The sequence below is a fragment of the Eupeodes corollae genome, chromosome 2, assembly GCF_945859685.1.
Source record: "Eupeodes corollae chromosome 2, idEupCoro1.1, whole genome shotgun sequence".
Classification (NCBI taxonomy): domain Eukaryota; kingdom Metazoa; phylum Arthropoda; class Insecta; order Diptera; family Syrphidae; genus Eupeodes; species Eupeodes corollae.
The window spans coordinates 99,842,700-99,866,360 of record NC_079148.1 but is presented as its reverse complement, the minus strand read 5'-3'; the positions used below and the strand labels follow the sequence as shown (position 1 = coordinate 99,866,360).

The following is a 23,661-nucleotide window of genomic DNA, read 5'->3' as shown; positions in this document are numbered from 1 at the left end:
CCCACTTCATGTTAACTGATCGAAAGTTTAAACCAAACTAGATTCTATTGAAAGCTCATAAGTACATGTGTTACAAAAAATGTTTAACCTGGCTGAAAGAAATGAGCAAGGAGGGCATCTTGAAAGTTTGTTACAGAACTTATGGATAGACTAAGTGTATATCTTTTAATATATTACTCTAAAAAATCTATTCTTTTTTAATTATATTTTATGAAAGTGTATTTACTTAAAACTGAAAAAAAGCAATTCTATTCTATTTATATCAAGCGCGCAATATATTTAGGTAACGACAGTTTTTAACTATACTGTGTTTATTTAAAAAATGCATTTTTTTTGTTTCAAATCAAAGACAACAACGAATAAATCTATTGCAAACTATTAAGAATAAAATTATTGAAACTAATTTTAAAAAACAATTGAGATTTATCGTTGTTAATTTAGTTTAATTTTTTGTTTGTATTTTGTATAAAAGTCTATCATCACTTTACCCAAGTCTCTTTTGTCTGGCTTCTTTGCGCCCGTATGACAGTGGCAACGTAAACCTTGTTACAATTCCTTCTGGCCCAAAAACATTTGAAGGAATGTTGTCCAAAGAATCAGACAACGATCGAGAGTCCGATTGATCTTGTAAACTGTTTTGTTTATGTTTTTGGTATTTGTTAGATTGGTAGAATTTATCACATAGGTACACGTTACATAAAGTCAGCATTCGCAGTTCATTCGAAAAATAGTAAACGAAAAAAAAAAGAAACGATAAAAGAAACCAAATGAGAAAAGGTAAACATAAATTTGAATGATCACTTTAAGGATACAAAACAGTAGCATATCATGAACAACGAAACTGACTTGATGGAATGACATAAACAATTAAAATTCATAAAGATTATTTTTTAATTTTTTTATAAAACAAATGAATATGAGAGAGGTGATGGTATAAAAAATGCTATCCATTCAAAGGGCTTAGTAAGTTAATAGCTTGTGCTATTAGCAGATAATGATATATATGGTTTTTTGTGCAGTTATGCTGGTTAAAGAAAACGGCCAAACGATTCAATGTTTATGATATTTTTGAAAATTTACTACAAATTGATTTCAATGAAATCTTAAAGAAGGGCAGTTTTAACGCTGAATGTAGTTAAAGCATATTCAGGACCTTAAGGCCTAAGGCAAATCTTCATCTCTTTAATGGAGTTCTTTTGGACAAGTTAACTCATATAATGTTTACAAAATTATATCTTGGCAATGGAAAAACGTAGTTTCTGTCGATGAATAAGTCCATACTTTAACACGTTCCCGCCGGCGCGTGTACCACTTATGGTACATTGAGGGCTGTTCCATCTGTCGGCTTGTATCATTTATGGCACATACACGATTGTCCCATCGGGCGGCATGTACCATCAATGGTACAATGAAATAAATTAATTAAATATGTATTTGTTGCTAATAAAATGAAAAAAGGTTTAAAAATGAACTGAAGTAAAACTATTTAAGTTGCTTAAACATAAACATATATATTTCTTAGTGTCCTTCGTTACATTAAAAAAAAATATTTATTTTCATGAGTGGTATTGAAACAAGGTAAGCACAAAGGTGGTTTATCTTCACAAGTTACACAATATGTTGGATTTTCAAATGGTAGACATGTGCATTCAAGAGGACACAAGCGTCCACAGGTTTCTCTCAAAACCCACCTCTGTCTATCAACTCCTACTCTCACCTCCTCGTGGTGAACATCGGGTGCTTAGTACCTCACCTGGAGATTGGGTTCCAACCCCAGTGGAAAGTTGGTGGGGGTACCAAACGAGAGAGGGTGGGAGAGGTGTTTCCACTAAGGCACCTCTCCTTATCCAGACGGCAGCGGAGGAATTCCCGAGATGGAATCAACGGTGGCGTCTACAGTTTTTCGACTTACTCGGAGCCCAGGCCTATAAGGAGCTGTTTTATCCGGCTCCCCATCTTTGGAGTTATACTTAGGATCTGGCCCTTCAGGTTGGGGGTTGTGCCGTCGGGGTGACTTTCTGGCCACGTAAAAGCTTTCATAGTTCCGAAGCACTAACAAGCCTCGGATACGGACGGATTTACTGTTGACAACCAACACAAACGAAATAAGGACAACGAACTTCGGAGCTGTACGTGGAATGTTAGGTCCCTTAACAGACCACGTGCAGCCAAACAATTAGCGGAAGGCCTAAACTGCTTCAAGGCAGATATTACAGCCATCCAAGAAGTGCGATGGGATGGACCGGGCAAACGCAAACTAAAAGAGTGCGATATATACTACGGCGACTGCTACCGAGAACAAAGACAGCGTCTATTTGGGTGTGGATTTGTTGTTGGCACTAGGCTCAGGCAAAAAGTCTTGAGTTTCAACAGTGTGAACGAGCGCATCACGACAATCCGCATCAAGGCTAAATTCGCCAACATAAGCCTAATATGCGCGCATGCCCCTACAGAGGAGAAAGATGAAGACACCAAAGACATATTCTTCGAGCTCTTAGACAAGACATATGAGCAGTGCCCTGGCTATGACATTAAAATTGTCTTAGAAGCTTTTAATGCCAAGCTAGGAAGAGAAGGCATCTTTGGTGGCATAATCGGGTGATACAGCCTGCACGACACTACCTCCGACAACGTATTCAGGCTTTTCGATTTCGCTGCGGGGCGAGACGTTCTGGTAGCTAGTTCACGCATCTTAATATCCACAAGGGGACATGGAAATCTCTTGATCAATCAACCGTCAACCAGATTGACCACATTGCGATCGACGCACGACACTTCTCCAGTATCCACGATATCTGAACATTCCGAGAGGCCAACATTGACTCGGACCACTACTTCGTTGTAGCCAAGGTACGGCTACGGATATCCCGATCCAAGCCAAAACAAGGAAGTACTGTGAGAAGATTCGACGTTAGACGGCTACAATCGCAAGAGACTGTCATGTCTTTTTCCGATCGAGTCTCTAATAACCTCTTAAGGAGTCCTATGCTTCCTGCATTAAGCATTGAAATCCAGTGGCAACATTGCCTTGCAGCCATCAGAGATGCCGCCTCTGAAGTGCTAGGTTTCACACGGCCACCACAGCGAAACCCCTAGCTTGACGACGAATGCCGGCAAGCGCACGTAGCGAAACAAGAGGCATACAAAACGGCGCTGCACAAAAGGACTAGAGCTGCTCGCGAGCTCTACGAGCAGAAGAGGAGAGAGAAACACCGGCTTCTTAGATGGAAAAAAAGAGAGCATGAGAAGCGCGCGATCGAGGAGATAGTGGGATGTGAGAACAGGAATGAGGTTCGTAAATTTTACCAAAAGCTAAAAAAAACCTCCAATGGGTATACCAGCCACGAACCGAAGCCTGTAAAGACGATCAGGGGAACATCGTAGTACAACCGCAGTCGATGCTGAGAATATGAAAAGATCACTTCTCCAAATTATATAACGGCGATGACGAACCGAAGGGAGATAGAACCACTCAACCTCGCCGACGCAGATCAACAATTCCGCCTACCCGACCTTGACGAAGTGAAGATAGCTATATCTAAACTTAAGTCAAACAAAGCTGCTGGAGCTGACGGCATCGCTGCCGAATTATTCAAAGCAGCAGGCGACAACTTGGTACGGAGCATGCACCAACTCATCTGCAAAATATGGTCGGAAGAAAGCATGTCCGATGAGTGGAATCTCAACATAGTGTGCCCGATACATAAGAAAGGAGACCCTCTAAACTGCTCCAACTACAGAGGCATCATCTCCTTAACATTGCGTATAAGATCCTCTCTGCCGTATTATGTGAACGTCTGAAGCCATTCGTCAACAACCTGTTTGGTCCTTATCAGTGTGGCTTCAGACCAGGAAAGTCCACTATCGACCAAATATTCACACTACGGCAGATCTTGGAAAAAACCTAGGAACTTTAAATCGATACCCACCATCTCTTTATCGATTTTAAAGCCGCGTATGACAGTATCTATAGGGAAGAGCTCTACCGAGCAATGTCTAGTTTTGACATCCCTGTCAAACTTATCCGTTTGTGCAGAATGACGATGGAGAATGCACGCTACTCTATCAAGGTCAGAAAAGATCTTACCAATTCATTTGATGTCAAAAAAGGTTTTAGACAAAGGCGATGCACTGTCATGCGACTTCTTCAACATCGTTCTGGAAAGAATTGTGCAAAACTCAACCGTCAACACTAGAGGCACAATCTTCCAAAGGTCCATCCAATTACTCGGATACGCACATGATATTGACATAATTGTGAAGATCAAAGCGTGATTTCAGTGGAGCGCTTTTGAGCATTGATGGGTTTAGTGGTCAATAAGGTTGGACTTAGAAGGCAATTGAGAAGCAAAGTACTCTCTCGAGCATGTAAAATCACCATCTATAAGACACTCATCATCCCGGTTCTCATTTATGGCGCTTAGCCCTGGACCCTGTCAAAGAAAGATGAGAGCGTCTTAGGATACTTCGAGAGAAAAATTCTTCGGGTGATATTTGGTCCGGTCTGCATAGATGGAGAATGGAGAAGAAGATAGATGAACTGTACGGGCTGTACAGCGACACTGACCTAGTTAGCAGAATTAAAGTCCAACGGCTTAGATGGCTAGGTCATGTAGAGCGGATGGACATCAACGCTCCAGCCCGGAAGGTCTTCAAATCCAATTCCGAGGGACGGCGCAGTAGAGGAAGACCGCGACTCAGGTGGCGCACCCAGGTGGGAGAGGACCTCAACCAACTTGGCATTGAGAATTTTTACCGGATATTTAGGCATGAGATCTACCGAGAAAAATTTTAAAAAAATAGTCCTTTCTTGTTTTCTATGAAAGCGGTTTGCATCTAATGCAGACATAGTTAGCAGAAGCTAATGAGAGATATGCGTTTACGTGCAAAACAGCGCCGCCTGATGAGACAAACTTGATTTTACAGATCCGTCAGATTCCGAAGACAGTGAATTCAGCCGCCGGTGGGAACGTGTTAATGTTTTGAATACTTTCAATACAGAAATATTGTATATCAATATAATGTGGAAGTAGTTTTTAGTTAAATTGTTAAGTCTATTCATATTTTTTTGCAATTTATAGAACAAAAAGAAAGCTTTGTTTTAGAAGAAGGAAATCTAAGTGGGAAAATATGAATTCGAAGAAGAGAACTTTGGTTTTAATTTTGTCAAAGGTTTTCATTGATTTTAAGAATGTTTATATTTAGACGAAGCAACTAAGGCTTCAAGTAGTATGATTGTGATTGTGAAAAGTTTGTATGTAAAACGTTTTAAAACATTAATTCAACACAAAGCTATGAATTTCAGGATATGGTTGTTACATACATAGTTTGCTATATGCATGCGTTAAAAACCATAAAATACCAACCGACACAAATTTACATTTAATTTCCTTAAATACAACACCCAATCCCTTTTTTTTCCCAAAAACAAAACAAAAACAAAAAACATAATTCTATTGGACTCTACTCTACTAACACTAGCAGAGCACTTACTTACATACGTACATTGTAATAATATTATTCAAAATCAAAAACAAAAGGTGTTATGAATATGAAAAAGTGCATTTTTAAATGATTTCAGTTGTTGATCTATTAAAATTTTCACAAAACGTATTTTTATGTATTGTGAATTCTGAACTATGTGATATCTAAGAAATGTTCGTAATAACCTACAACCAAACACTCATATATTTCTACTTACCTTAGACTGAGATCGGGCGAAGCACAACGAACAGCAACACTTGGTATTTGTGGGACTAATCTCATAGCAAAAGCAACTTGATTTCGCCACAATCTGAGATATAAATCTTTCTGTCCTTCGGTTGGAACCTTTTTAGTCGGTGCTGAACTTCTTAAAAGTGATGCTCTGTTATCACTTACTGGCCTATAAGATATAAAGTCAAATATTTAATACTCTGTTATAAAAATGAACAAATTACTTACGTTGGATCAATGACACTGTAAAGAGTTGTTACTCGAGAATAGCATATTGGCCATGCCTGGGCTACAGTAGATGGACATTGTTGTAAGATACGATGTCGTTCCATGAAACCAAATAAGCAAACGGCCCATGGATCGAATTGTTGTTGGTGGGGATTACTCGTTTGTGAGAGGTTCAATGTTGATGTTGATGATTTTGACGATTCTTTTGGAAATATTAAAAAACAAATTAAGTTAAGTTTTCTTTAATTTTTCATGTGTTGTGGTTAATTGTTTACCATCAGTTCCTGCTAACCAAGCACCACTAGAGCGTTCAGCAATCCATTGCAAATCAATAACATTTGCATTGAGAATGGCAGTCTTCTCAGCTTGTGGCAAGTGTGGCAAGCATTTCTCCAAGACCTGTTTAAGATTTTAATAAGCAAATACCAATAAAATATAATCAAAAAACAATAAGGTTGACGAAGGGGAACGATCTTTAAATATTTAAAGTTGTGAAAAAAGTAAAAACCCAAATCAAAATTAATATTTAACTTACAAACTAAAAATAAGTTAATATAATATTTATTCGTTTATATGATTTTTTTAACATACCTGTGGCAAGCATTTATCAATCACATCAATTACTGGTGGTTCAGTTTCTGGTATTCCTAAAGCTTTCATCAGATTTTTAACTTCCTTTAATATTATCGCACCAAGTTTTCTTAAATATGGCCTACAATTACATAGCAATACTAACGCAAATCCTTCAACAAAATGCAATGTCGTTATCAGTGGAACTTCGTTCTTTTTTGTGCTTTCAGCTAAATTTATCACAGTTGTTTGAGTGATGCTCGATACACCACTTGAAGTTATTGTCGAAGCTCCACTGGATGTTGTATTTGCTCCGGTACTTTTAATATTGCTAGCACTTGAAATTTGACTATTTGTTGTTTCTTTTCCACTTGTTGTTGGATTCAATGCAACAACAACACTTGTAGGTGTTTTGATATTGTTATTTCCTGTTGAAGCGTTTGCATTTGCAATGCCACAACGCCAAATATTTAAGAAAACATACAACATTCTAGTGCAGTTTTCCAACAATTGTGGAAATGTGTCAAGCACATCACGCACTAGAAATTGCGTATATCCATGTACTACGTCCTGTCGCCAATCTGGAAAGTCAATTACCAAAGTCTGCAAGGACTGATGTGTGAGCATTCGAAGTTCTTCGTCCATGTGAACAGTTAGTCGAGAGAGTAAATCGACAAGCTCTTGAGCGGTCATGGTATCGGGAATGAGACGTGGTACGGCAGCAACACACGTTCGGAATAAATCAATGCGAGGTTTTCGTTCACCAGTAAGCATTTCGTCGGGTTCTTTGTTTTGATTTTGAGTGTTGGTCATCATCAATGGTCGACCAAGGTGTACGTCTAGGGCTCGTAAAATGTCAACAAATACACGTCGGACATGTGGGAAATATGTTGACATGCCGATGCTTCGAGCCGTATCGTCAGTTAGCATTTTATTGATATACGTTTTCTTGACGCGCAAAGTGTTGCCTGAAGGAAGAACACCCACAGTTCTAGGCATGGGAGGTTCACCGTCTTTCTGTTGCAAGGAATCCGCAACAACCAAAAATGCTCTTAGACCAATGCTCATTCGTTCAGGAGTCAATATAAGCTGCAAAATAATCATATTCACTTCGAATTAAAATTTAATTCTTAATGTGCAACACTTACCTTAATAGAGCGGCCAACGCATAGCAAATCATATACAATTTCCCGCATTGCAAAATCCAATCGTTCTTGTGCAATGAATTGAATGATTTTGACGAATATATTCAGTGGAGTGTCTCTTGGTATAACACCTTTTGATCCTCTGAAAATTGAATTCAATTTATAGGTGAATTGTTTTTTTTTTTAAAATAAACTTACTTTGGGAAAAGTGAGTTAACGATGCTCTGAAGTCGTGAATGTGTGGCAGAATTTGATTCACATTTTATGCGAATCATGTAGACCCATAAGAGACGATATAGAGATTCTAGAGCAACACGACTCATTTTTGAATCTCGATTTTTTAAATTACTTAAGCACATGGCTAGAAAGTAATGCCAGTTGGTAAGGAAGAATGTTTTCTGAGATACACAGAGCAGGCATGTGACTAATGGAAAAAGAGCCAAACGATGTTTTGATTTTGTCGATGCATCCAACGTCTGCATGTACAGGAGCTCTACAAAGTTTTTAACACACGGTACATTAACCTCGTTTTTGACAGCCTGAAAAGAGAATCAAATTTAAAAGTATTATATTTTCAACTTCAATTTATTTACAAAATTATTTAAACTGTCTGAAGTTAATAGGCTTTAAAATCGTTTGATTGATTCGATACGGTGCTCTGGAATCAGAAAGGTCGGTAGAAATGTCAATCACTAAACTTTCTTTCCCAATAAGCTCCGAATCATAGCTCGTTCGACCTACAGTGCGTTTCATAATTATAACCCACTTTTCCATTTGAGATTCAACCTTCAATGAAATTGACAAAAGCTCTAAATAACAAAGGGAAAACTGACAAGTGAAATCGTTTTTAGTCTTCGATTGTTCGATAGTACCGCAATTTCTTGCTTGATTTTTCTCTCAAGAGAATTCCCTTATATTTAAACTGAGCTATGTTGTTCGGTCGATTTGATGCGGTTCATTAATATAAGACACTTCACAATGCTTCCTATTAACATCCAGTTTAGTGTGTTTAAATTAAAGTGTTTTGGCTCAGTCATTTAAGTCTTTTTTGTTGCAAAATATGTAGCGCGGTATGGTAATATCGATATGGTGTCGAAAACGTAAAATTTTGGCTCTAAATGAAGAAAATGTTAGTATCAGTGCAACTTCGAGGAGAATTAGCAGAAGTCGTCGCATTATTGCTAACTTTTTTAAAAATCCAGAAAGTTGTGGTACTGTGACACGATCAGGAAGAAAAAAAAGCTCAGTGACCGCGAGGAACGAATAATCGGTCGCGCCGCCAGCAATTCAACCGTAAGTTGCACCAAATTAACAGCGCTGATTCAGACAAGAGTGTTAAAACCAACGGTTTGGAGAGCTATTCAGCGAAATCCAAACTTGTGTCGGTCTAAAATGAATTGGGCACAAGGTCTTTTTGATCATCACAAGGTCGGTAGGCTGTAGTTCGCCTAGTAAAGGGTGTCCCAAAATTAACGCAAGATTTGAATTTGCCGCCATTTGTGCAGTGAAGTGTTGGCAACCCTGAAAAAAAAGCAATTTGACAGCTAACAGTATAGGGTTATTAAAAATGGAGCGTTACACGATAGAACAACGTGTCTTCATTATTAAAGAATATTTCAAAAATAATGAAAGCTTGGCGGCTGCAGTTCGAAAATTTCGTACAAAATATGGTCGGAATAGTGTTTTAACTTCGTCAACTGTGAAGAGATTAATTGAAACATTCATGGAGACTGGATCCGTTGGAGACGCCAAGCACACTGGTCGTCCAAAAACAATCCATTCAAATGTGAATGTCGAAGCAGTGCGTGAGAGTGTTGCTGACAATCCAGGAACCTCATTTCGACGTCGTGGACAAGAATTGCAAATTTCAAGAACCTCTCTACAGCGTATACTCACCAAAGATCTGTGTCTTCATGCTTACAAAATTCAATTAACACAATAATTGAAGCCTAATGACCATGGACAGAGAAGAGAGTTCGTTGAATGGATTATTGAACATCAACAAATGGACCCTGATTTTTCGAGCAAAATCATCCTAAGCGATGAAGCACATTTTCATCTTGATGGCTTTGTCAATCGCCAAAATTGCCGCATTTGGGGTTCGGAGAACCCACATGTGATTGTCGAAAAACAAATGCATCCACAACGCGTGACTGTATGGTGTGGATTTTGGGCTGGAGGCATAATTGGGCCATATTTTTTTGAAAATGATGCTGGTCAAGCAGTGACTGTTACTGGTGCTCGATATCGCGATATGATTACACAGTTCTTTCTGCCAAAATTGGATGATATTGATGTGTCCAATATGTGGTTTCAACAAGACGGTGCCACATGTCATACAGCCCGTGAAACAATTCAATTACTGCATAAGACATTTCCAGGTCGTGTACTCTCTCGTTTCGGTGATCAAAATTAGCCTCCTAGATCGTGTGATTTAACACCATTAGACTTCTTTTTATGGGGTTATTTGAAATCACAAGTCTATGTCAACAAGCCCACCACCACCCGTGCATTAAAAGAGGAGATTCATAGCTGCATCAACGAAATTCAGCCACATTTATGCAGAATGGTCATGGAAAATTTCAACAAAAGAGTGCGCATGTGCATGCAAAGCCGTGGAGGCCATTTGTTCGATGTGTTATTCCATACATATCCCTATCCTATGTACTTTACGAGTCAATAAAAATATAACTATCAAAAGACTAAAAACGGTGTTTTCTATTTAATTCAAATCTTGCGTTATTTTGGGACACCCTTTATAATATGGACATCTACAGTTTGGGACTTGAGTCTTCATACATACCCAAAATTGCATATATTCGTCAATCAATGAGAACCAGGGAAACAGTCTTACACCAAAAGTATTCAAATACATATTAATTACTGTACCACGCAACAAATTTTATTCTGCTTTAAAAATAACGGTAAATACGAAAAAAAACTCAAATTAAGAGAGACAAAAGTGTTCATACATTGCATTCTCTTCTGCTTTATTTATAATTTGAAAATAGTTGCATTTAAAATACCGTTAGATTTTTGCAATACAAGTAGTCTACTTGATTCTTAAATTATTTTTTAGCACTATTATTCAAATAAATTGTTACAAAGCGTCAAGATGACCACGCGTAAAGAAGTTAGTGTCTATATAAAAAAGCTTATTATTCAAGAGCATAAAAAAGGAAAATCTTACCGCGCAATCAGTAAACTCTTCAACACACCCTTTGCTACGGTCCAATATATTGTCAACAAATTCAAAAACACTGGCTCTGTGAAAAATAAGCCAAGATCGGGACGCCCAAAAAAGCTCTCCAGACGAGATGTCAGTCTCATTATAAGGGAAGTAGCGAAAAATCCAAGAATTTCAGGGCCAAAATTGGCGGAAAAAATCGATTCTACGGATAAAAAAGTTCATCCGAAAACTATCCAAAGGGCATTACGAGATCAAGGGTATGCAAGCAAGTTAAGGTACGAAAGCAAGTTTAACTTGTTTGGAAATGATGGACCCTCGTTTGGCGTATAAAAAATGCAGCTCTTGAGCCAAAGAATATTGTGCCAGCAGTGAAACATGGTGGAGGCAACGTAATGGCTTGGGGCGCAATAGCAGCATTTGGAGTTGGCCGACTAGTGTTTATTGATGGTATTATGGATCGATACTTTTATAAACAACTATTAGAATATAATTTGCAGCCTCAGTGGATATGTTGGGTCTTGGCCAGAGTTGGATTTTCCAACAGGACAACGATCCCAAGCATACCGCGATCATTGTTAGAGATTGGCTGCTATATCATGCACCAAGGCAATTAAAAACCCCTCCACAATCGCCAGACCTAAATCCTATTGACCACGTTTGGGATATTTTAAAACGAAAAATTGTTCACGTCGATGTTACCAACAAACAAACGTTAAAAAAAGCTTTAGAAAGGTGCTTGTCGGAAATTACCCCCGATGTGACCCAAAATCTTGTTGAATCTATGCCAAGACGTCTACAGGCAGTGATTAATGCTAACGGTGGACCAACAAAGTATTAATGTAAAAGGAATTGAATTCAAAAATTATGTTTTTTATTTAATATTAAGTAATCTTTTTATGTATAAACATTTATAATCTTAAAAGAATAATGAAAAATTTTGTTTTCGTATAATAATTGAAATGTATTTGAATACTTATGCTGTATAACTTTTTCCTGGTTCTCTTTGATTGACGAAGATATGAAATTTTGTACCTTTTTTGGCAGATAACCATGAGAGATCTTGGATTTTCAGCAGGATAATGCAAGAATCCATACCAGCAGAGAAACAATTTATTGGTTGGGAATAAATACTGTTGATGTAATGAATTGGCCCGCATGCTCTCCCGATGTTGATGTAATGAATTGGCAATATAGTTTTCCGTCGGATTTTTTTGGTCGTTGTAATTTTTGTAATGAAACAATTAAGTTACATTCACTTTCCCAACTTTTCGGCAGGGATTGCTGCCTTCTTCAGGAGAACTTTATTAAATTACAGGGTCTTAAAAAGTCGACGGAAAACTATATTTCCACTACTCACAATAATTACACAAATTGGTCAATAAATGAACTCAATTATTATCCTTTCCTGCTAGTGCTTTGCAACTATGGAAATGGGTATTCTGAGGAATGCGACACAATACCATACCTATGTCTACACACAAAAATCAGTAGAAGATGGATTAGAAAGATATTGTTAAAGTCTGGTAGCCGGATAACCGGAGTCATTTAAAAACTCTTTGACATGCCAATTCTACATTGTTAAACAATAGTGCCACTGCAAACATAAGCAATATCATCTTCTCAGATATTTTGAGAAAAATAAACTTAAACATACAATCTTTGATTTTAGTGATAAGAAGAAAAAGTTAGCATTTTGATTTAATCCAAAGCAAATTTAAGGATTTTCTAAATTGAAACGAGTAACGGTACGGTCGGGTAACCTTTACTTTTAGGCACAGCTGCACAAATGGAGTGCTTTTTTAATTACAGGGAGATTTTTGAACGCAACATTTCCAAGCATATTTTTATAATGCGATTGATCCATACGTTTTTCAATTATCACACCTGGCCAGGAAAACGCTACCCAAACCGACACATTTCCGGTTCATGCTTGATTTTTTTAATTGTGTACTTGCGATTTGGCTTCTGATTAGTTAAAAGTTCACATAACATTTTCAATCTGACCCAAATATGTTTACTTTGGATTCATAACTTTAAAAGATTGTTTTCATAAATACGAGCGGTTTTTTCAAATGTTCTAGCTTTAAATTTTTTTTAAACGCATGGTTTTGATAAGCAATACATCCCCGAAAGATATGGAAGGACCACTTCTGCAGACTGTATAACGGACAACGAACTGAATTCCGATGTCAGGCAAGATGATTTATTCAACATAGAAGACGAAAGCCAACAATCCCATCCTCCCAACTTAGACGAAGTAAAGATTGCCATATCTAAGCTGATGTCCAACAAGCCGCTGGAGCGGATGGCTTGAATGCCACGCTCTTTAAAACAGCTGGAAATAAGTTGGTTAGGAGCATGCACCAACTTATCTGTAAGATATGGTCGGAAGAAAACATGCCCGATGCATTTAACCTCAGTATTGTTTGCCCGATTCTGAAAAAAACAGACCCTTTAAACTGCACCAATCATAGAGGAATCAGTCTACTTAACATCGTCCACAGTTGATCAAATATTCACATTACGGCAGATCCTGGAAAAAACCCAAGAACACCAAATCGACACCATCTTTTCATCGATTTCAAGGCCGCATATGACAGCATCTACAGGGACGAGCTGTATAGAGCCATGTCTAGTTTTGGCACCCCTGCCAAACTCGTCCGTTTATACAGGATGACCAATGACCATGGAGAATTCACGCTGCTCCATAAAGGTTGGAAACAACTTAACAGATCTTTTCGACGTCAATAAGGTTTTAGACAAGGTGATGCACTGTCATGCGATTTTTTTAACATCGTACTTAAAAGAATAGTGCAGAGCTCACACGTCAACAAAACTCTATCGAATTACTAGCATATGCTCATGACATTGACTTAATAGGAAGAACTCAGCGTGATGTCAATGGGACATTTGTGAGTATTGAGGCAGAGAGCAAAAAAAAGCACACGCTGTCGTCAAGAAAGGACTTACTTACACAACGTAAATTTGAGATAGTCAAGGACTTCGTCTGCCTAGGCTCTGCTGCATAACGCAGAAAACAACACCAGCACTGAGATCAAACGAAGATTAACACTTGCTAACCACTTTTTCTTTTGAGATAAGAAAGCAATTGAGTGGCAAAGCCCTCTCGCGAAGGACCAAAGTGTCGCTCTATAAGATCCTCATTATTCCCGTCCTGCTAAACGGTGCAGAAGCATGGACTATGACAAAAGCGGACAAAAGCAACTTGGGTCGTTTCGAGAGAAAAGTTCTTCGTGTGATCTACGGTCCCGTATGCATTGAAGAGGAGTACGGGCTGTACAGCGACGTAGACTTAGTCAGAAGGGTTAAAGTCCAACGATTAAGATGGCGGGGTCACGTAGAGCGCATGGAAACCAATGCTCCGGCCCGAAAAGTCTTCGAATCTACACCCACAGGACAGCGCAGTAGAGGAAGACCACGAATCAGGTGACGCGCACAAGTGGAAAGTGCCCTCACTTAACTTGGAGAACTAAACTAGAGACATCTAGCTAGATGGAGAAGTTTAAGTAAATAATACATCCCCGAAAGACTCCTTTTTGGTAGGTGCTCTTATTTTATGGCTTAATTAGGATAAAATAACATCACAAATTCCTTGACTGGCAATTGAATTTAACTCTCAAAAGTACGCACTACCTTGGGCAATTACATATCAATGCAAAACATTATATTTAAATTAAGTGTCCTAGGGCGTATGTGCACTTTTTCTTAGTATTTATTGTATCTAAAACTGCATTAAAACTATTTGATTGAAAAGAAATTCCCATAAATTAAATAAATTCTTACCGCAGCAACAGGGACTAGAATTTCGACAAAAAGTCCAGCCAATGCATGTTTAATATCCTTTTCTTTGACTTCCAAAAAGTATTGTCCGCATTCATGCATAAACTGAAATGAAGCTTCAAATTCCTCAATAGGTACCATCTATAAAAATAAAACAAAAATAAAATACCATTTCCGTCAACAAATTACAAAACAACTAATATCTTACCTTAACACGAAAAAACTTCATGCCCATTAAAAGACTTATAACGCTTTGTGTTGTATGCGGACTTGGTTCCTTAGTCCGAAGCTCTTTTAATTCGCTCATAAATCGCTTACGCACCGAAGCGAAACGACTCTGAGCCAAAGCACCAATAACTTCCGCATAAAGATCGGCTATCATGTGAATATTATTTGCATTGGGATTATTTTGGAGACCATCTTTATATTTAAAATGTTTAAATGCTAGATTTTCAATATTTCTTATAATATCCTCGTGTCCAGGATGTACTGGGAGTTGTTTAAGTATCTCAATTAGAGCTAAACAAAATATAAACTCAACTGCAGCTTCACGACGTTGCAATTGAAAGTCCATGTCGATGACCGGCTTTGGAGCTGTGCTCTTCTCCATGCGTTTTAGATCATTTTTTATTTCAGCATCGGATAGCTGACGTCTGTGCCAAGCGAGTATAGTATGCAAGAGCGAGGGCAAGCAATGTTCGGCTACTGATCCAAGTGCAGATAGTAGCTGATCGAATTGCTGATCTTCGCCACGTTGCAATAGCTTAGCTAGATTTTTGTCCGCACTCTCAAGCATTACCAATTCGATTTTCTTTTCAGCTTGAACTGTGAAATCTGTGAAGAGATTTCTCATCACTATTTCACCTGGCCTCAATGCCATTTCGCCGCTTGTTTGTGATTCGTTGGAATTAAAAGAAATTGTATTTATTATGGATATGCGGGAAGGTGCTCCCCAGGGTAGTAACGAATGACGTGTGGACGTTGGCACTTGTCGTATAATTTCTGTAACATTGGGCAATATATGAGATTCGGCAAATGAGGCATCGGCTGTGCTTATGGCAGCCGCTGCAAATGTTGAGTCTGTCGAGGAGTGAACTGTGCCTCCTTTCGTCAATGGTTTGGGATTTGGTGTGCTTTCAGTAAATTGATTAGTTGAATTTCGATTTGAAGGGGATCCTTGGAGGTTTTCAATGTTTCCGGATGTGTTTTGTTGTTGGCCTCCATCTTCTAATAAATGGACTTGAGCTTCTTTTAAACTGTCATTCGATGTGTCATATTCTGAAAGTATAACAAAAACAAACAAAAAAATATCAATATGGAGTTTGAGGAAATCCCTACTAAGGTAATAACATTGGACTCCTTCGACTTCCTGGAAGTAGACAACATAGTGTAGACAACATAGGATTCTCTCTTGGTTTTTTGGACTCTTGCAAATTTAAAAACCAATAGGATATGAATTCATTTGATTTTACTCGTTAAGAAACTCTACTGTATTAGAACCCGAAAGACTCATACGATGTAATTTTGCTTCATTGTATCTAGCCAGTTTATGAAACAAACAATGCAACTTATTCAAAACAACTTGTGACACACAAAAATCGATTAAAAATTTCATTGAACTTGAGCATTTGTTAAACGGTCATCTAGATTTCAACTTTTAAATCATTTAAAATTTAAGAAAATTAAACAATTAATGTTCAATTAAAAAAAATTATAATATTTGTATGAAACTAGACATAAGTGTACCTTTTTAAAACCGTAATATATCAAGTCTACTAATGCAGTTATATTTTTTATGCAAGCAAATTAGAAGGGGTTGAAAAAATTCAATTTAAATGGCTACAGGGTTGATGTTGTGCATTATTAGAATGACACTAATTATAATGTATTGCACGAGTCTAGGAAGCAAAGTATAAGTTAAATGAAGAACAATGTAGCAGTCGATAAGGCGAGAATAAGTATTTGTTTACATTAGACTGTGTTTTCTTTAAATGCGTAGGTTTTCTATTTCTTACGAATTACTAACCGTTTTTCTGTTACTTTGTACATATTCTTTATACCGGAAACTGAGATTTGTGTTTTAATGTTATTAAATATTTAAGTGCAATACCAAGTATGTTATAAATACCGAATCCAACGTTCCAAGTGAGATATTTTCATAAGCGAACTAATACATTCGACATACCACGGTTGGCGAACTTTACAATTCGAGTTCGAAATTCGGTGCTACCATAGAAAAACAAACAGACATAAATAAACGCCAACTCATGATAATTAAAAAAGAAACTGTTCTGTTCATTAATTAATAAATTTCCTTAATTAATAAAAATGCAAAATAAACCCAAAATAGTGAGCAACATAGATTCGTTTTTTTGGAGAAAACGAAAATTACAGAAAACAAGTAAGAATGCTACGACTCTAATGTCTTGGAACTCTCTAAGGAAGAGTTTGTTTTCGTATTAAACAAGTTGGAAGGCCAATTTAAAAATGCAAGCACCTCTTGAATCCTTGCTAAATAAAAAAACTAAAATTAGCTTGTGCCCTTAGATTTTTTTGCTAGTGGGACTTATCAGAGCAGCTTATTAAATGATTTTGATTTATGTCTGTCACAATCCTCGATTTCCTTAGGATTAAAAGAAGTTGGTTGTGCAATTGAAGAGAAATTATGTCCAACCTGGATCAGTCTCAACGTGTTATCCAATGAAAAACAAAACGTAAGAAACTGGCCAGGTAACCAGGATTAATTGGATGTGCAGAAAACTTAGCTTTTCGTCTTGTAACAAGCGAAGCCGTTCTTTTTCAGAATTTTCATTTGTTGTGGTTCTTTTCATTAGTGGTGGTGGGTCGATGATGACTCCTGTTTATCGGCTTCACCAGTCTTTTTAATTGAGCACTTCAATGTCTTACTTGAGAGCTTTGTTCATCGCAATTTTTCTTTATATTTTAAGCTTATAGTCCAGCCAAACTTGTTGAATGAATATAAGTTTTTTTTCAAATTCACATTACTTTGTGCCATTATTTTCCATCACGAGTAGGTGGCCCAAGTAATTTGAGGGCTGTAGTAAATGGGTCACAATATTCCTTTTGATTTTCTTTTGAAGAACCTTACTTACTTCGACTTACTTCTTTAAACTTAACTTATTAGTTCTCTTGCAGCAGAAATATACATATGAATCTACATTTTTTATTTTCCGACATTTCTTTTACATAAGCTTCGACTTTTTCTCACACAGAAGAAGGTGCACCGGCTATTCGCTGCCCAATCAGCACGCATAACGACTCGTTTAAACGTCAGCTACGATAATGTGGCAAAGGGTCCAACCACTCAACTAAACATTAGCTACGCTAAAGTGGCGAAGAGTCCAGCAGCGACTCCATTCAAACAAGCCACTATGACCCTATTGAAGACCATTGCAAACAAAACGAAACCAACTCAATCGATGAACCTTAACAACGAAGTTCAAACATTTTTTTTCAGCAATCAGTTCACCATTATGGAGAAAGCCAAAAGCACCATCCCAGCGAACTACACCAATCTGAGTGATTGGTGGCTTTGGCCACTTTCATCTTCCAGATAGGCAATTGAATAAGCTCCGCATTCTGACGTATAATGTGAATTCATTGTACAGCTTAGAAAGAAGAACATCATTCAACATATTTATGAAGAACAACAAGCTGGATATCGCCCTCATCAGTGAAACCAACGTAGGCCGCAGAAACAACATCGATGTCGTCGGATACAAGACTTTCCGATAGGATAAAACCCAGAGTCGTAGAGGAACAGCCATCTTCGTGAGGGACAATATATCCTACAGAACCAGCGGAGTTATCATCTCAGAGCTTTATACCAGCAAAGCCACTGCAGTGAGAATAGAGTTGGGACAGGGTGAGTCCTAAACAATTATACGCATTTATTTCAAATTCGGCTCCACCAACGAAAACATCCAAAACGACTTGGGAATCCTCAACAACGTTCTAAAGTGGACTACTTACGGACTCATTGCAGGCGACTTCAACGCACGTCACCATCAATGGCAGGATACAACTATCAGTATCGAAGGAAAAGCTATAGTGGACTGGTTGGACGATGATGTCGATGAACATTCTTTGGTGGGAGTGTCGCAGCCAGAGCCAATATTTCCTAGAACTCTATCAACTCTTAATTTTTTTTTTTTTTAATTTCAATTCAAACTTTATTTTCATAACTTACACAGTAAGATACAATATCTCATTTGATAGTGCAAGCTTCATTGATAATTCTATTTATAATATTTAAGTGAATTTAAGCGATTTGGACCACGTAGCAGTACTCCTGTCCATAAAGCTCAGCCAACCAGACATTTTATCAGCGAGACCACAAGCGGACTACATCGACTACAAGAGACTAAATTTCGAGATATTGCGGTTGGACATCGAAGAAAACCTGGTGCTTCCACCAGCGAATCGAAACCTCCAGGACAACGAAATTGATAAGGCTGTCGAGTCCAATGAATCAACAATTACAATTACTCTTGATGCCCAAAAAATCCACAGGACAACGAAGTACATATAAAAACACCTCCCGGAATATGTTCAAAACCTATACTCTCGCCGATAAAGGCTGAGAAAACGCCTTCAGAGGATCCATCAGAGGGAACTCAACAGGGTGAACCCCGAATACCGGACTATCAAGAGCGCACTGGAATATGTGAACATCCTGTTCCGAAACTCCATCCGACACAACAACGACATCTCCTTCAAAAAAAATTGAGGGAGATAAAACCTAGATCAAATGCTTTCAAGGAAATCAACAGCTTCATCGGTAGGAGAAAACCACTGCCGGGAGTCATGATGAGCAACAACATCGAGCTATAACCAACTAATGACAAAATGGAAGCTTTTGCTAAACACTTTGAACAGAGTTTCACTTCAAAACCATCAACGGACCGCGCCTTCCTGAACGAAGTAGAAATCTCCATCCAGTTGACTGAACAGCCAAACATTTTAGTTCAATTTGACGACAACTGCAATCCTGAGGAGATAGCTGAGATCATTAACAACTTGAAGCCGAAGAAGTCAATTGGCAGTACCAATATGATCTCCAACTACAGGCCAGTCTCACTCCTCAACAACATCAACAAAATTCTGGCTGAAGAAATTCTGCAACGAGCATAGCATCGTCCCCCACATGCAGTTTGGATTCCGACAAGCTCACTCAACGATCCATCCACTTCTAAAGTTTCAGTCCGACGTCACCGCTCTTAATAGCCACCAAGTCACAGTTGGATGCTTTCTGGATGTCGAGAGAGCTTTCGACAGAGTATGGATTGAGGCCCTCATCCATAAGGTCCGAATTTTTAATATCACACAGACAATAATAAAAATTTTGTTTTCTTTTCTTTCTTTCAGAAACTTTTTCGTAGAAACAGATAGTTGCAAGTTAACGATCAGAGATGTAAAGGCTGGAGTCGACCAAGGATCGAAACTTGGAATGTTCCTCTACAGCCAGTGCCAACGGATTGTGAGAACCTGCGGATGACTCACTCACCTATTCGTTCTCCAGGTTTCCTACGATCGCAGTCCGAAGAGTAGAAGCACACATAAACAGACTTTACGAGTACTACCAGAAGTGGGGAATAAGGATTAATACCTCTAAATCGGAACTGGTAAGCTTCCGGAGACCGGTCACCAAAGACAGCCGCTGTAGATCGGCGGCAGTGGCCCGAAACCTTGTTCTGACGTTCCCGGATGGATCAAGGGTTAAAGCCAAGAAGAAGGCCAAATACCTGGGAATACACATCAACGAGCTGCTGCGCTTCAACCCACACTCTAAGGCTGTGATAACGAAAGCCAACATCACACTCCATCGAGTTCATCCTCTCTTGAAGAAGAAAACTGGATTAAGTAAACCAAAGAAACTGTTGATATACAAACAACTGCTAAGACCGGTTATCACCTACAATTTTCCGATATGGTTCACCACATCAAAAACTACAATGGAAAAACTTAAAGTCTACGAGAGGAAGATACTAAGGATATGCACTGATCTACAATTCGACCGTCAACGACAGAAGCACTATAGCAATCGTAGAGTCTACGAAGAAGCTGAAATCAAGCCACTTGACCAGTTCCTTGCACAGGCAGCAAAGAAGATAATCACCAAAGTCGCCAGCCACCCTAACCAATTAATGAGAAGGATGACCAATCACCCGGACCCGAGATATTTTTGTGGTATGGATATATTGGACAAACTCCCCACTGACCACGACGACGGTGTCTACTTCAATGCTGGCCTGGAGTCAGCATACTACCGCGGCTGAACGCCGCCACACCCAACCAACCTCCAGCAGGACAACCGGGACTGAACAACCCAAGGTGAACCTCGCCAACGACACTCTTTTTTTAGCCATCGACTTCATGTTCAACACATGTTAATTTTTGTAATTCCCCAATGTATAAAGTTAGGCCCCCTTTGGGCCAACAAATTTTTAATTTAGGTTATTATTAAATATTATTTATGTTAGAATTAAGCCAAATGTATACATACATTTTTTATGGTTCAATAAATTAAAAAACAAAAGTCTAATTGAGAGGTGTTGGTCTAGTTTGTAAGGAAGGACGTTGGAGAAGTTATATTTTACATTGGTAACATGAGCGAAGAGGAATCAGGAAGTTATTTGTAACACATTCCATGGTAACGGAAAGCATACTAGATCATGATGGCATTGATCTAAATGCCCAACGCATTAGAATGCGCAACAACAAGATGACGGTTTGCAACCAGGATCAAAAGCAATAATCTTCACCTTAAGTCGAAGCAATGTTCTTGGTTACAATTATTTAAAAAAATAAACATTAACTAAAGATGTTGATAACCTCTTGAAGAAAAAAACTCCTACGAAAAATGAATATCTCTTTAGTTGGGGAAGAGCAACACATAATACGCTATGACCAGGAGCTGTACGCAATCATCTTCGAAGTAGATATTGACTTGCAGATTAATTCCAAGATCTTTGCAAATAGACGTAGTATACTCATAGGTACAATTCTTTTAAATACATACAAAGTTATTGAATTCACATACAAAATTATAGCCTGTAGCCAGGGCTGGATTGAGGGGAGGGCAACCGGGAGAAGCCTCGTGCCTCCACAAACGGGGGGCCCCAACAATAGAGTCTTCGGAAAATGTATGTTTCAAATTCCAATTTATAAACACTAGTAAACATCTTTTCCTTTGATATGCATTTTTTTTTTTGTTGCTCTTTCAAATTTACCTACAGCCTACAATACATTGTACATACATGATTATTTAATTATATTAATCTTAAACAACAGAAATCATTGATCTATATTTGTTCACTCCAATCAGGCAATCATTGAAATATCAAAATCTCAAATGGCCCTGATAAGAAGCTCTTTCAATTCACTACCCATCTTGAGGGAGTACCTGAATAGCTTAATGGCTGAGTGGGGTAGCACTTGCCCGCGACCTCGGAGGTTGGGTATTCGATTCCGTGTATTTTTATATATGTGTAAATATAAACTAGTTGCTGTATATGAAGAATCGATGTTGCTCAATTTTTGGAAAAATCAATTATTATTCACTAATTGGTAATTTGTCCATCGACTGTTCAACGAATTCTGATTGAGAAATTATCGGAGAAGAAAAGCGGCCAGTTATTAGCCCTGAAGAAGCTCAGCGACACTAGTTGGCCTTGTCAGGCTGAAGCTACGAAAGCCTTAGTCAACGGCTATTCGGAAATCGGTAAAGCTTCAACCAGCATACCTTTGAATAAAGAGCAAAAAGACATCATGAGGAATGAAGCAACGCACCTTCTACAAAAGATGAGTGGTCTCGAAACCGCTTTATTTGCAACATTTTGGAACGATATCTTGAAGCGATTCAAAGCTTTAAGCAAGATGTTTGTAAGACCCGAAAATGATTCTTGAATCTGCAATGGCACTAGAATCATTGAAATCATTCGTGGAATCCAAACGAATTGATTGTAATAAATACGAGGAAGCAGCCAAACAAATGTCTCATACTGATGAATAAGTAGAAATCACGCACCCGCACCAGAACGAGAAATGTGAGGTTGAATCCGATCGATTACGGGAAACCACAACCGATATCCCTCTATAATTATTTGCTAGGTTAACATCGCCTTTTTTAAAAATTGGATAGAACAGAGAATCTTGAAAAGCTTGTGGAACCTTTCCGGTATTGAAAATATTATTAAAAAGGTGAAGATTTTCATATACAAAATCAACAGGCGCATTTTTGTAAAACTCATTGCTTATTCTATCCGGACCTGGGGCTTTGTTGTTCGCTGCGTAATGGATTGCAGTTTGGATTTCAATTATTGAAATTTGACAATCGAGAGTTTGATCTAAAATTAAAGGTTCCGCAAAAGAATAAACACTAGTAAACATCTTTTCCTTTGATATGTATTTTTTTTGTTGCTCTTTTACCTTTACCTACAGCCTACAATACATTGTACATACATGATTATTTAATTATATTAATCTTAAATAACAGAAATCATTGATCTATATTTGTTCACTCCAATCAGGCAATCATTGAAATATCAAAATCTGAAATGGCCCTGATAAGAAGCACTTTCAATTCACTACCCATCTTGAGGGAGTACAGAGCGGCAATGAATTCTGATTGAGAAATTATCGGAGAAGAAAAGCGGCCAGTTATTAGTCCTGAAGAAGCTCAGCGACACTAGTTGGCCTTGTCAGACTGAAGCTACGAAAGCCTTAGTCAACAGCTATTCGGAAATCGGTAAAGCTCCAACCAGCATACCTTTGAATAAAGAGCAAAAAGACATCATGAGGAATGAAGCAACGCACCTTCTACAAAAGATGAGTGGTCTCGAAACCGCTTTGTTGGCAACATTTTGGAACGATATCTTGGAGCGATTCAACGCTAAAAACAAGATGTTTGTAAGACCCGAAAATGATTCTTGAATCGGCAATGCGTGCACTAGAATCATTGAAACCATTCGTGGAATACAAACGAATTGA

At 38.2% G+C, this 23,661-nt stretch overlaps 1 protein-coding gene across 5 annotated transcripts in view; it reads right to left on the bottom strand.

Moving 5' to 3' along the window:
• Nucleotides 1-23,661, bottom strand: part of LOC129947342 (protein furry) — a 137,760-nt gene that overhangs the window by 105,923 nt on the left and 8,176 nt on the right. For 3 of the 5 annotated variants that reach the window (XM_056057865.1, XM_056057863.1, XM_056057866.1), the window contains exons 2-10: nucleotides 14,858-15,927; nucleotides 14,653-14,790; nucleotides 7,857-8,197; nucleotides 7,662-7,800; nucleotides 6,535-7,602; nucleotides 6,219-6,342; nucleotides 5,944-6,145; nucleotides 5,702-5,884; nucleotides 489-632 (exon numbers count right to left, since the gene is read on the bottom strand). In XM_056057865.1, coding sequence (XP_055913840.1) covers nucleotides 489-632; nucleotides 5,702-5,884; nucleotides 5,944-6,145; nucleotides 6,219-6,342; nucleotides 6,535-7,602; nucleotides 7,662-7,800; nucleotides 7,857-8,197; nucleotides 14,653-14,790; nucleotides 14,858-15,927 — 3,409 coding nt within the window. The remainder of the gene's footprint in view (nucleotides 1-488; nucleotides 633-5,701; nucleotides 5,885-5,943; nucleotides 6,146-6,218; nucleotides 6,343-6,534; nucleotides 7,603-7,661; nucleotides 7,801-7,856; nucleotides 8,198-14,652; nucleotides 14,791-14,857; nucleotides 15,928-23,661) is intronic. The other 2 variants (XM_056057867.1, XM_056057868.1) reach the window with 1 other exon arrangement.